Genomic DNA, 13,883 nt, shown 5'->3' on the forward strand with positions numbered 1-13,883 from the left:
TTGTGTCTATATACAAAAGTAGACAGAATCAAATAATGAACCCTTATACACCCATTACCTAGCTTTGAAACTAAGAACTCACGGCAGGCCCGGTGCAGTGGCTCACGCCTGTAATCCCAGCATTTTGGGAGGCCTAGGTGGGCGGATCACTTGAGGTGAAACCTAATTCTGAAATTAATCACATTAAAGTTCTGAAAAATCTCCTGGGGTTCTTATATATTCACCTTAGACAGCAATTAAACTTGAGACTGGATTTCTGCCTTGGGAAGCATCCAGTCTGAAAGGAAAGAAAAGGCCAGCACGGTGCCTCACACATGTAATCCCAGCGCTTTGGGAGGCCAAGGCGGGCGGATCACTTGAGGTCAGGAGTTTGAGACCAGCCTGGCCAACATGGTGAAACTCCATCTCTACTAAAAATACAAAAATTAGCCAGGGATGGTGGTGCGCGCCTGTAATCCCAGCTACTTGGAAGGCTGAGGTGGGAGAATTGCTTGAACCAGGAGGTGGAGGTTGTAGTGAGCCGAGATCACACCATTGCACTCCCCTGGGCAACAGAACGAGACTACTCCATCTCAAAAAAAAAAAAAAAAAAAAACAAAACTCATGGCCATTTTTGTTTCATATACACTACTGCCCACTTTCCTTCATCCCATGTTATTTTGAAGCAAATCCCAAACATATCCTTTTGTCCATAAATATTTTCAGTTATACATTGCTAGAAAATACAGACTTAAATTTTTTAAAATTGTGGTAAAATACATATGAAATTTGCCATCCTAACCATTTTTAAGCGGATAGTTCAGTGACATTAAGTACATTCTGACTGTTGTACAATCATTACTACTGTCTATCTCCAGGATGTTTTTCATCTTGTGAAATAGAAACACTGTACTCATGAAACAGTAGCTCCTCATTTCCCCTCCCCCCAGCCCTTGGCAACTATGATTCTACTTTCTTTTATAAATTTGACTACTTTAGGTACCTCATATAAATGGAATCATGCAGTGTTTGTCCTTTTATCACTGGCTTATTCCACTTAGTATAATATCCTCAAGGTTCTTCTATTTTGTAGCATGTTTCAGAATTTCCTTCCTTTTTAAGGCTCAATAGTGTTCCATTGTATTTATTTACATACCACGTGGCTTATCCTTGCATCCATGGAAGGACACTTGGGTTGCTTCTGTTTACAGACTTAAAAATGGGACCAAATGTCATTACACTTTAAAAAATTAACAGTAATTCATAAATTCATCAAATATCTAGTTAGTCCTCAAATTTCTAGTTGTCTCATGAATGCCGTAAATATTTTATTTTTACAATTGTCATTGTTTGTAGAGGTTGGATTTGAACGGAATATTTCGACTTTTGAACTCATTTGTCCTCTTTTTCATGCAGAGTCTGGTCCAGAATCTGTTCCACCAGGATCTCTTTCAAATGTCCCAGATAATGCTGGTGTTCAAGGGAGTCCTCTTGTGAATGATTATGGCCAGGGGTCACCAGCAGCCAACAGTTCGGTTTCACCCAGTGGAGAAGACCTCGTCTTTCACCCGGTCAGCTGCTCTGCTTTCTTCTCTGCAGAGGGTAGGCTCTGGGCTGGGAGCTTGGGACTTAAAACTAAGAGAATCTCCTTTGATAGGTCTCAGTCGTGGTCCTGAAGGTGAACGAGGTGTCTTTTGGGATTGAGGTACGTGGTGAGGACTTGACCGTGGCCCTGCAAGCAGAGGAACTGACCCTCCAGCAGCTGGGCACCGTGGGACTCTGGCAGTTCCTGCGTGGACAGTGCCCAGGTAAGGATGGTGGTCATTCCACGACGGATCGTGGGACTTGTCTAGGACAGCCACAGTTTAACTTGTACTTGTCACTGGGCTCTAAGGGCAGCCACTCTACTAGTGCCAAGTTCTCTCCAGCAGCCACTGGGGGAGGAAAAACTCCACTGAAGCCTTTTTTGCAAGGAGCCTCTCAGAGCTTTCTGGGGCTTTGCATTCACTGTGCTAGTCTCCATCTTCACTTCCAGGTACTCCTAGAGCTTATACATGAGGACAGCATCCACTTCATTTGTGTGTCTCTTAACATAAAACTATCTGATCAGGGAACTTCTGTCATTCAGATTCAGTCCTTTGATGTGAATTATCATTTATAAAAGATGACAGGAAAAATCTGGGCTTATGTTACATACTTCATTTAAAAATTATTGGCTGGTGCCGGGCGCGGTGGCTCACGCCTGTAATCCCAGCACTTTGGGAGGCCGAGGCGGGCGGATCACAAGGTCAGGAGATCGAGACCACGGTGAAACCCCGTCTCTACTAAAAATACAAAAAATTAGCCGGGCGCGGTTGTGGGCGCCTGTAGTCCCAGCTACTCGGGAGGCTGAGGCAGGAGAATGGCGTGAACCCAGGAGGCGGAGCTTGCAGTGAGCCGAGATCGTGCCACTGCACTCCAGCCTGGGCGACCGAGCGAGACTCCGTCTCAAAAAAAAAAAAAAAAAAAAAAAAAATTATTGGCTGGATATGGTGGCTCATGCCTGTAATCCCAGCACTTTGGGAGGCTGAGGTGGGTGGACCACCTGAGGTCAGGAGTTTGAGACCATCCTGGCCAACATGGTGAAACACTGTCTTTACTAAAATATAAAAATTAGCTGGACGTGGTGGTGGGCGCCTGTAATTCTAGCTACTTGGGAGGCTGAGGCAGGAGAATTGCTTGAACCCGGGAGGTGAAGGTTGTAGTGAGCTGAGATCGTGCCATTGCATTGCAGCCTGGGTGACAAGAGTGAAACTTTGTCTCAAAAAAAAAAAAAAAAAAAAAAAAATATATATATATATATATATATATGTATGTATGTATCTTTTTTAGGCTGGGCATGGTGGCTCATGCCTGTAATCCCAGCACACTGGGAAGCTGAGGCAGGAAACCAGCCTGAGCAACATAGCAAGACCTCATCTCTACAAAAAATACAGGCCCGGCATGGTGGCTCACACCTGTAATCCTAGCACTTTGGGAGGCTGAGGCAGGTGGATCACTTGAGGTCAGGAATTTGAAACCACCCTGGCCAACATGGTGAAACCCCGTCTCTATTAAAATACAAAAAAATTAGCTGGGCGTGGTGGCAGGCACCTATAATCCCAGCTACTTGGGAGGCGGAGGTTGCAGTGAGCCGAGATTGCGTCACTGCACTCCAGCCTGGGTGAGAGAGCGAGACTATGTCTTTAAAAAAAAAAAAATTAGCTGGGCATGGCGGCGCATGCCTATAGTTCTAGCTGCTTGGGAGGCTGAGGTGAGTGGATCACTTGAGTCTAGAAGTTTGAGACTACGGTGAGCTATAATTGCACCACTGCACTCTAGCCTGGGAACAGAGTGAGACCCTGTCTCTTAAAAAAAAATTAAAATATTGAGTAGATACTGAAGAACACTTATAAGATATATGTAAGGCATAAAATAATAACAATACAGTGAACCTGTGTACCCACCACCTAGTTTGTTTTATTGTTTTAAAATTTTTTGTGAGACATAGTCTTGCTCTGTTGCCCAGGCTGGAGTGCAGTGGCACAAATTCGATGCACTGCAACATTTGCCTCCTGAGTTCAGGCAATTCTCCTGCCTCAGCCTCCTGAGTAGCTGGGAATACAGGCACGCACCACCACACCCAGCTAATTTTTGTATTTTCAGTAGAGATGGGGTTTTACCATGTTGACCAGGCTGGTCTCAAACTCCCGGCCACGAGTGATCCATCCACCTCAGCCTCCCAAAGTGCTGGAATTACAGGCCTGAGCCACCATGCCTGGCCCCACCACCTAGTTTAATTAATATAATACAACAGTACCATTACCTTTGAAGTCTCTGGGAGTCCCTCTCCTGAACCTCCTTCTGTCCCTCACCTGTCATAGGTAATCACTATCCTGAATTTGTATTCATTGTTATCTTGCTTTACTTTATAATTTGTACGCTTGTTTATATTAATGTATTATTTAGTTTTTTTCATTTTTCTGAATGGAATAATATATTGTACTATTTTCGTGATTTGCGTCTTTCAAGTAACGTGATACTCTGTAAATTCCTCTAGGTTGTTGAGTTAGCTATAATTCATTCATTTTTCATTACTATATAATGTTATTGTATACATACACTTTTTTTTTTTTTTTTTTTTTTTTTTTTTTTTGAGGCAGAGTCTCACTGGGTTGCCCAGGCTGGAGTGCAGTGGTTGTGATCTCAGCTCACTGCAACCTTCGCCTCCCAGGTTCAAGTGATTCTCGTGCCTCAGCCTCCTCAGTAGCCGGGACTACAGGCGCCCGCCACCACGCCTGACTTACTGTTTTTGTATTTTTAGACGAGTTTCACCATGTTGCCCAGGATAGTCTTGAACTCTTGAACTCAAGTGATCCACCCGCCTCAGCCTCCCAAAGTCTTAGGATTATAGGCATGAGCCACTGTGCATAGCACAGTTTGCTTTTTGAAAACAGCTTTATTGAAGTATAATTTGCATAGCATAAAATTCACTCAAGTGTACAGTTTTATAATTGTGTAACCATCACCACAACCCAATTTTAGAACATTTCCATCACCCCCAAAATATCCTTGTACCCATTATCCTGTTTACTTTTTTATTCTATTCTGGACAGACATTTGGGTTGTTTCTAGTTTTGTTTTGTTTTTTTTTCCAATTTCAAATAGGGTTGCTGTGAACATCCTTGTACATGTCTCTTGGAATATATGTTTGAGAGTTTCCCCGGGGTTGTATTTCTGACAGTATAATTTCTAGATCATTAGGGTAGGCACAACTTCAACTTTACTAGATAATACCAAATTGTTTTGCAAAATGTTTGCACCAATTTGCAGTTCCATAAATATGTAAGTTGTTCCACAAGATCCTTGGCTACACCTGAGATTGTTCTGTTTGGAGTTTTGGAGAGATTAGCATAGATCCTGCTTTGCTTTATGAGGGACAGATGAGAAAACGAAGACTTAGAGAAAGGAGGAGACATTCAAATTTAGTAGAGTTTGGGGGTCCTATGTTTTAAGAGCTTTTCCTTGGCCATTAGCCCACTGCTTCACATTCATAACAAGGCCAGTCCTTAATCTCTCTTGCACTTTGCAAGGCATTATAGCAAAGTATCTAAGCCCATGGACTTAGCAGTCAGACTTCCTGGGTTCAGATCGTCTCCTTGCTACTTACTAATTATGTAATTATGGGCAAGTTATTCTTTGTGACTTAGTTCAGTCAGATGAGAATGATGATATTCCTTTGACATAGGGTTATTATGAATATTGGTGTATAAAGTGCTTAGAAGACTCCCTGGCAGTTAATTAGTCATCTTTCTTGTCTTTCTTCACAAAGGTACCTGCTTTCAGGAATCCTCAGCTTTGAAGACTGGCTACATCAGGCCAGCTGTGGGCCTTCGCTTTGAGGTGGGGCCTGGAGCGGCCGTTCGTTCCCCCCTGGCCTCACAAAATGGCTTCCTACATTTATTGCTTCATGGCTGTGACCTCGAGCTGCTCACTTCGGTGCTCAATGGCCTGGGGCCCTTCTTGGAGGATGAGGAGATCCCGGTGGTAGTCCCCATGCAGATTGAGCTTCTGAACTCCAGCATCACCCTAAAGGTGTGAGGAACCTTTGGTTTTTGCCAGTGTAAGGGCGCACTGGTTTTTGCCCTGGACTTTGTCAAGCAAGGAAGCAGTGACACCTGTTAACCTCTTCCCTTTTCACTGTAAAATATGATGAGGATCAAGTGAGGAAATACTGATACACATTTGCATTCTCTGTCAGTGTTATAGTGGTACGTAAATGTGTGTTGCTATCAGAAAAGCCAGGGTTCAGGTGAGACCTTTTCTGTAACGCTAACCCTGTCTTTGACATGCAGCATTACCACGTGGAAGCCATCAGGTTATCTGATCCTCAGTGCACCATCTCTAGACAGGAGAATCTGCTCTGCCTCTTCAACCTTCCAAGAATGTATGGAGAAACTGGCATAAAGCTGTTTCGAGCTGAATGATGGGAGCATGGGTTGTGTTAAATTGCTCTGAGCTGGTGGGGGGCATCATGTGGTTTCCCTCTTTCCTGCAGGATGATATCCCCCCCATCTATCCAACATCTCCAGGCCCCATCCCCATCACTCTGGCCATGGAACATGTTGTGCTGAAGAGGAGTGATGATGGTGTGTTCCACATAGGCGGTGAGTCAGGCTTGTCAGCCTGTTGGTTTCTCTGCCTCTTTTTCCTCCTAAAAGTGAATAGGTGACACCTAGGAACTGTTTGGGAGTTGGCAGCAGTTTGTCACTTAGAACCTTTACTTGTTTTCTCTAGCTGCTGCTCAGGACAAACCATCAGCTGAAGTACTTAAAAGTGAGAAGAGACAGCCCCCAAAAGAACAGGTGTTTTTGATGCCCACAGGAGAGGTTTTTGAACAGCAGGTGAGGACCTAACAGAACAGTACCTACCCATAACCGTTGGGGGGTACATTTGCGAAGCTGGTAAAACCCGGGGTTGGGGGGCAAGAAGGTTGCGTGTGCTGCCTGCATGTGGGTATTTTGGGTTCCTGTCACCTAGCAGCGGCTTCTAGAAGTGCTGACTAGAGAGTAAATGTCAGGAGCTGGAGAGGAATGGTTGCTGAGGACGTACTGCACCTGCCAATGAACTATGAAGAGGGAATCAAGCTCTTAGAAAATATATGGTCATCTTGATCATTGACCTAACTTGTGGATTTTTCTCCTTGAACTCTCTCTCCCTGTTCCCTTTACTGGCTGATGTTGCAAGATGGTATTACCATATGTAACTGTGAACTACTTATTGTTCCTCAGGTGGAAGAACTGCCTATCCTACAAAAAGAACTTATAGAAACTAAACAAGCATTGGCCAATGCCAACCAGGATAAAGAAAAACTTCTTCAGGAGATTAGGAAATATAACCCCTTCTTTGAGCTCTGAAACCAGTGGCTCAGCCATCTGTGCCAAGGAGAGAGGCTATCACCAGCAGTAGCACCACCTAGGACAGAGGGCACTGTCCAGTGCTGAATAAGTCACTACGGATGCCAGAGGGACTGGGGAGCACGCACTTCACTTGTGCTTTCCACTGGCTGTTCTTACTTGGATGGAGGACAAAGGCAAAGCATGACTGTATCCCAGGAAACTGGGGCTTGCCCTGTGTGTGGCACAAGCATCATGTCTTGCCTGTATGAAGCCTTTTGGCCCTCTGTGTACTAGGTGGAATCTTCTCAACACTGTAGGGCCATTTCACCTCATGGTTTCATGGCAGGGACATTTGCTTCCTTCACAAGCCTGTGTGAACAAGCAAAAGTACCCACCTCTTCGGTCACCCACAGAGCCACCAAAGATTCCATGTCCCAGAGCTTCCCATAGCAGACCTGAAAAGTCCTTGGCCTGAGCTTTGGCCATGGTAGTGGAGTGGAACAGGAAATAGCCCAGCAGAGGAGTGTGGGGGAAGGGGGCAGGAGAGATCCAAGAATAAGGGAGACCTGGACTCTGCCTTTTTGGGAAAAGGAACCAAGCCCATGTCAATTTGGCTGATAACACAATCAGACTTTTCCAGGTTAAGCTTCCTTTCTGTTATACTTTCATCATTGTGATGCTGTGGTAGAAAGTAAACAACAGTAGTGGCTCAGTCATTTAATCTTTCCCCTCTGTAATACAACTTATTTGAAATTTAAATCAAGAAAAAATTTCTGACTCTGAGCTCGGTTGGTGGCATGCTATGCCAGGGGTCAGTGGGGGAGCTTGCTTCTGAGCCCCCTGTTGTCCACCTGGAGTCCTGCTTGTCTTCCCCAGCTGTGCTGAGTGGCTCTTCTGTCTCCCTGGGGTCCTTGGCACATCTGCTTTCCCAGCTCTGTGACCTTACCAGTTCTCTCCTCAGCACTTGGTGGTCTGGGAGCTAAAAATGTGTTTTAAACTTTTACATAAACAACTCAACCTGTTGCCTCTCACTTCCCTCCATCACTGTGGCTTTTAAAAATCATGTATTTTGACTGAAGTAAAAAAACAAAAATCCTTCATCCCAGCTAGGTTTTGCCCCCTGCCCTATAAAATAGCTATTACCCTCTTTCTTTCCTTTGAATTCTTCTCCAATTCTATCCCTTCATTCATACTGCCCTGTGATACACTTGAAGCTGTGTTGATTGGACAGACGTTGATCAGTTAACTTACCTTTACTTGGCAAGATGGTGAAATAGCAATTTAGTGATGTTACTGAAGTCTTGACCATTCACCTTTCCATATTGAAGGAAAAGTGAAAAGGTTTCTTTTATGGGAAATTAAGCTTGACTTGCATACTCTAGTTTGATGAGGATAAAAAGAAACATGTAATTGCAGTGGTGTTTACAACTATTTGATCACAACCAATCATAGATTTCTTTGTTCCTTCCCCACTCTCAACACTTCATTTGACTAGAAAGAAAAAATGTATTCACCAAGGGATAGGACCCAATTCAGACTTTTGTTAAGTTTCTTTACTAAGGCAATTTTTGAAACACCAGTTACTATGGGTTGGTGGGAATTTTTCATGCTTAAGAAATAGAGACTTAGGAACAAAGAAACATCTTTCTGGAGAAAATGCTAATGGGAAGTTACCTAAGGCTTGATGCTTGGTTCAACCTTATTTAAAATTCTTATAAATGACCTAAAAGTAGGATTTTACAGTGAAATCAAATGTCACTACTTCCAGGCAGTGAAAGGTAGACTAGAAGAGGTTTAAAATACACAAAGCCAGCTGTGCGCGGTGGCTCACGTCTGTAATCCCAGCACTTTGGGAGGCCGAGGCGGGGAGATCACAAATTCAGGAGATCGAGACCATCCTGGCCAACATGGTGAAACCCCGTCTCCACTAAAAATACAAAAATTAGCTGGGCGTGGTGGCAGGTGCCTGTAGTTCCAGCTACTCGAGAGGCTGAAGCAGGAGAATCACTTGAACCCGGGAGGCAGAGGTTGCAGTGAGCCGAGATTGCGCCACTATACTCCAGCCTGGCAACAGTGAGACTCCATCTCAAAACAAACAAACAAACAAAAAAACACAAAACCACAGAAGGGTTACAATAAGCAGGGCTGAGAATACTCAGAAAACTGACAGGTGAGGTTCAACATAATATAAGGAAATGTATTTATGGAAGAATTATCAACTGATATACCTGAACACCGTTAGAACTCAGGGAAGAAACTGAAGCATTGCTGAGGGGGAGGAGAGATCAACATGCTGCTGTGGCCAAAAGCGTAATTGCCCTGTGGGCATCATCAGGAAGGGCTTTTGGAGATAACAGAGAACAGAGCTTTATACAAAACCATGGATATGTCTTGATCGAATTATCTGTGTTTCTAGTGACCTTATTTACAAGATAAGGGAGGAAAGGTCCAGAGAACAGCCAAAATTATCAGGGGGTGGAGGTATATCCATATGAGGACACATCTTTAAAATATAGACTCTATCCTGCAAAGATGAAAGCAGAGGGGAGTTAGATTAAATATCCAATCGAGAGCAAGGACCTGGGCCTGTACTAGTAGCTCTAGGGCTCTATCTCATAGCCTTAGTAAAGAAAGCACTTCTCATAGCAAATCAGAAATGTAAGGAGCTCATTGTCTAAGAAGTGATGCCAGCAGACACTATACATGGGTGCAGGTTTATGAGGAATCCTTGCATGACAGCCTTCTACAAGGAATTAGAGAAAAGTAGGGCTACTTGGTAATATACAACTGAGAGGGTAACTGTGTCCCTCGACAAACTACTCCTTAGTGCCTCTTTCAAAGGCAGAATGTTGATCCGAATGGATCACTGGTCTTAAGTATGGCATCTCTAATGTTCTTGAAGGGGGAGGAAGGAGATCTGGTAGCTGGAAAATATAATTATTCCATCTTAGGCTCACCTGAATTGGTTTAAAATCATATTCTGATTCTCTTACCCTTTCCTCCCCTCACCCACCATATACCTCTGGCATCCCTCCATGCAAAGAAAATGTCAAATAGGCATTTCTTGGTATACTTTTACCTACACTTGTGCTTGTGGGCAGGGAGTAAAAACATATCCAGTTAAGTACCAAGGCCAACCTCTTAATGGCTGGAGCTGAGTTACGTCTCTGGCTCTCTAAAGGAGTCCAGAGCTCTTGTCCATGTGACAAATGGAGTCTTAGAATTTCTGGCTTTCCTTATGTGGCAGCTTTGGCCATTGTGTCTTGAAATTCTCCCTCAGGAAATGTGATAGGGGTTATTATCCCATGGGATTTTAGTAAAAATCAGCTTGCCTAATTTCGTGTTCCTGTTCATAATGAAGAAATGTGAAGTGGTGGTAGTCCTCAGGATAAGTATAAAGGAAAATATGCAAGGAAAAAGCAGTGTCAGCCCTTTCGGACTGCTTATGATTTCTGCCTTAGAGCTACAAGACTTGGAACAAGAAATAACAATACCTCAAGAAAATGTTTGGAGAGAGAGCACCACTGTCCCTCAAAGACTTCAGCCACTGCACATTACCAGTTCAGCTGTGAAGCATTTACAACTATGTATTATCTGTGATGTCTACATTTCCTGTTTACATGCATGTGCTGGGGATATGCTTTAGTGTGTATGGACTAGAGTTTAAATCTTTTCTTTAACTGGGCTGCAAGGAAGGCTATCAAATTGTGTTTTCAACTCACTGGAATAATTAACCTGGTTTTCCTGATATAAAACAGGTGGGTTCTATTCACATGATGGCTGCTCTTTACCATATATTTCATCTGAACCTCATTTTGCCATGGGCCTCAACCTTTATGTCTGCTTTTTATGGTTCTGAAAGGAATGGCTCCCGTGTATGGAATATACAAGGGATAACCACCACCCCTCACATACCCCTGTAACTTAAATGCTTCCATGTAACTCACATTACTTTCCCCTTAGTGGTAAACAGGGGTTGGGGGATGGGTGGTAGTGGAAAGAAGGTAGTTTGAAATATTGCCATAGTAATATGGGAACTTTTCATTCCAAACCTTTACCCTCGCTTTTTTTTTTTCTCTCTTAATATTTGCCTAAACTTCTGAAATCAGTTATAGTAAGATCATAAAACTATGAAAACAACTGAACTTTTGGTACACAAGTTAGTTCGATGACATCTTGTGAATTGAGAACAGTAAAAGGTGTGTCATTGCCTCATGATTTGTCATAGTCATTACTAAGGGTTTCGGGGAGAATCTGGTGTGAAGCACTGTCCTTTCAGAGACTAAGGCCTTTACCTAGTTGCTCCCCTACCTTCTGTCAGAATAGGAGTATTCCCGTGCACCTCTGGGTAGGTATAGGTAGTGGCTATTGAATGGGGATTATCTTCCCCATGGCACAAGGGGAAACACTCCTGGATAACCTTTAACAGTGAGGCTTTGCTAAGTGGCCAGACTTGGGATTTGATCTTCCTCACTTGTATTTATTAAGTTTCAGCCTTATTCAGTATCTCTAACTGCCATAGATACAGTTCCTACGACTTCTAAAAAAATTCCTGTTAGAGCTGAGAGAGTATCTTTTTTGTTTATTAATTTTTGTTCAAGATGTAGCCTGAGTCTTAAAGCATTTCTTTGTGGAATGCCCCACTGAAGTGTCTTTTCCATTGGCTAAGTACATGTTTAAAGCCATGGGTTTTAATGTAAGACACTTTTAGTATCTAATTCTGCTTCCCCCACTGAGGGTGCTAAACAGAATTAGAATCTTTACTAAGACATGCTCAGGAAAGCTTCACAAGAGAACAGCTTCAAAATCCTTCTCCCTATGACACTGAATGGTAGAGAGGAAAGAATTCTTGGGGATTGCCAATTACATATCGTAGCCTTATTACTGCTAATCACTGTCAGAAAAGGTCACTTCATTCACCTCTATTTGAGGAAAACAATGAGAATGTATCTGATGAACTAGAATCCTGGTCAGTATTGGGAAATATTAATGTTGCAATATCTAGTCAAACCTTGAGTGTACTGGTTCTGTGAACCACCTGAAAAAACAAATTAAATGTATTAAACCATAATGGTTGTCGTGTATCTGTTGATAAGAATCTGAAATATATGGGCTTTTATATTGTTTATTTTCGTTTCACTCTTGGGGGAGAAGATTATTACACTGTTTTTAACAGTGCTTGAAGTACTCTTTTATGAGATAAAATTTTAATGGTTCTACTAGAAAAAGGGCTCAAATTTCCACAAAATAGCCAAAACCAGTTGTACTGGAACACCAAAAAAGAATGATCAACTTCCCATTCCAACCAGCTAGACAGAAAATGAATACACCTAGGGCAAGTTGGAAAACAGTTTAATGATCACTCACCAGAATCCACAGGAGAATCTTAAATATTTACAAGCACCAATTATTCCGTTATTCCTGCCATCGCCGCATCCTTCATGGCAGAGTATCACAAGTAAGTTTCTGGTTGTTTCATCTACTTAAAATCAGATGTAAGAAACAACCTGAGTCTTAGCAACTTCAGACTTCAATGTGAAACCATTAAAGCCCTCGACACTTTAGGAGGCTGAGGCAGGAGGATTGCTTGAAGCCAGGAGTTCACGACCAGCCTGGGCAACAAAGCAAGACCCCATCTCCATAAAAAAATAAAAATAAGTTAGTTGGGCACAGTAGTGCGTGCCTGCAGTCTTAGCTACTCAGGAGACTGAGGCGGGAGGGTCACTTAAGCCCAGGAATTCAAGGCTGTAGTCATGCCGCTGAACTCCAGCCTAGGTGACAGAGCAAGACCCTATCTCAAACAAAACAAAACTCTCTTGGAAAGGTTTTCTCTCTGAAAGCAGTTCTCCTGTCCAGAAGATGCCTATGGCCCATACATCTTCTTCCAACTGGCCAAGACAGTTAAATACTTCAAAATGCCCCCAAGAGGTCCCAAAATTTAGTCAAGGCAAGTATCAATCAGGCTACATACTTTCTAGGTGTGACAAATATCAGAGTTTTGAGAAAGATGTTAAAATCATCATGGAATCCTTGGAGGCCTGAGATACTAAAGCACCAGTGCAGACAGTCTTCTAGGAAGTCTGGAACCAATACTTCTTCCATCAGTAATACAGGCCTTTCTAGACTTTGCTCTAGAAGAAGATGATTTTTTTGTGCTTCGAGTTAGGGATCTGTCCCTTTGACTTTAACCTTCTAACGGCTTCCCTCATATGTTTGGGTTGTAGCGGTGGCATTTCTCCCCACTTCTCACATACATCCAGTGCTAAACAGAGGGTAAGGAGAAAGTCTGATTATCATACAATAATTTACTAATCACATAATCCTTTTGAGTCCTGTAATTCTCGTTAACTTTTCTTAAGCTTGCTAAGGAAATAAACCAAAACATTTTTCCTTTTTAAGAGAAGATTTTTTTTAGTATAACATCTCATAACAGGCTTTATCATAGACAACAGTTTAAAATACATTTCCTATAAGCCATATGCTGTGGCTCATGTCTGTAATCCCAGCAGTTAGGGAGGCCAAGGTAGGAGGATTGCTTGAGCCCAGGAGTTTGAGACCAACCTGGGCAACATGGCAAAACCTTGTCTCTACAAAAAAATTTAAAAATTAGCCAGGGGTGGTGGTGCACACCTGTGGTCTCAACTACTCAGGCTGAGGCAGGAGAATCACCCGAGCCCAGGAGCTCACTGTTGCAGTAAGCTGTGATCGCATGATCAAGGCACTCTAGCCTGGGTGACAGAGTGAGACCCTGTCTCAAATAACTATATAAAAATAAAAATTAGCCAGGTGTGGTAGTGCATGCCTATGGTCCCAGCTACTTGGGAGGCTGAGGCAGGAGGATCCTTTGAGCCTAGGAGTTTGAGGTGGTAGTGAGCTATGGTCACACCACTGTTACCATCTCATTTTGTACACCATCTAAATTTGTGATTTGTAAAAGGAAACATAAAAAATATTAAAAGAAAAAATAAAGATCACGCCACTGCACTC

At 42.9% G+C, this 13,883-nt stretch overlaps 3 protein-coding genes across 4 annotated transcripts in view; 1 reads left to right on the top strand and 2 right to left on the bottom strand.

Annotated features, from left to right (window-relative positions):
* The window catches only part of BLTP3A (bridge-like lipid transfer protein family member 3A), an 81,719-nt gene extending 69,752 nt beyond the window's left edge, over positions 1-11,967 (top strand). Inside the window, exons 16-21 of the mRNA XM_050787543.1 lie at positions 1,396-1,550; positions 1,637-1,787; positions 5,330-5,592; positions 6,056-6,164; positions 6,295-6,401; positions 6,789-11,967. Of these exons, the coding sequence (XP_050643500.1) occupies positions 1,396-1,550; positions 1,637-1,787; positions 5,330-5,592; positions 6,056-6,164; positions 6,295-6,401; positions 6,789-6,914 (911 nt within the window). The 3' untranslated portion in view covers positions 6,915-11,967. The remainder of the gene's footprint in view (positions 1-1,395; positions 1,551-1,636; positions 1,788-5,329; positions 5,593-6,055; positions 6,165-6,294; positions 6,402-6,788) is intronic.
* The window catches only part of RPS10 (ribosomal protein S10), a 624,010-nt gene that overhangs the window by 446,295 nt on the left and 163,832 nt on the right, over positions 1-13,883 (bottom strand). The gene's annotated exons all lie outside the window — the stretch shown is intronic.
* Positions 12,232-13,883, bottom strand: part of TAF11 (TATA-box binding protein associated factor 11) — a 322,409-nt gene continuing 320,757 nt past the window's right edge. The window contains exon 6 of one of the 2 annotated variants that reach the window (XM_050787822.1): positions 12,232-13,158. In XM_050787822.1, the coding sequence (XP_050643779.1) occupies positions 13,028-13,158 (131 nt within the window). In that variant the 3' untranslated portion in view covers positions 12,232-13,027. The remainder of the gene's footprint in view (positions 13,159-13,883) is intronic. The other variant, XM_050787823.1, reaches the window with a different exon arrangement.

Source organism: Macaca thibetana, chromosome 4 (genome assembly GCF_024542745.1).
Source record: "Macaca thibetana thibetana isolate TM-01 chromosome 4, ASM2454274v1, whole genome shotgun sequence".
NCBI lineage: Eukaryota > Metazoa > Chordata > Mammalia > Primates > Cercopithecidae > Macaca > Macaca thibetana.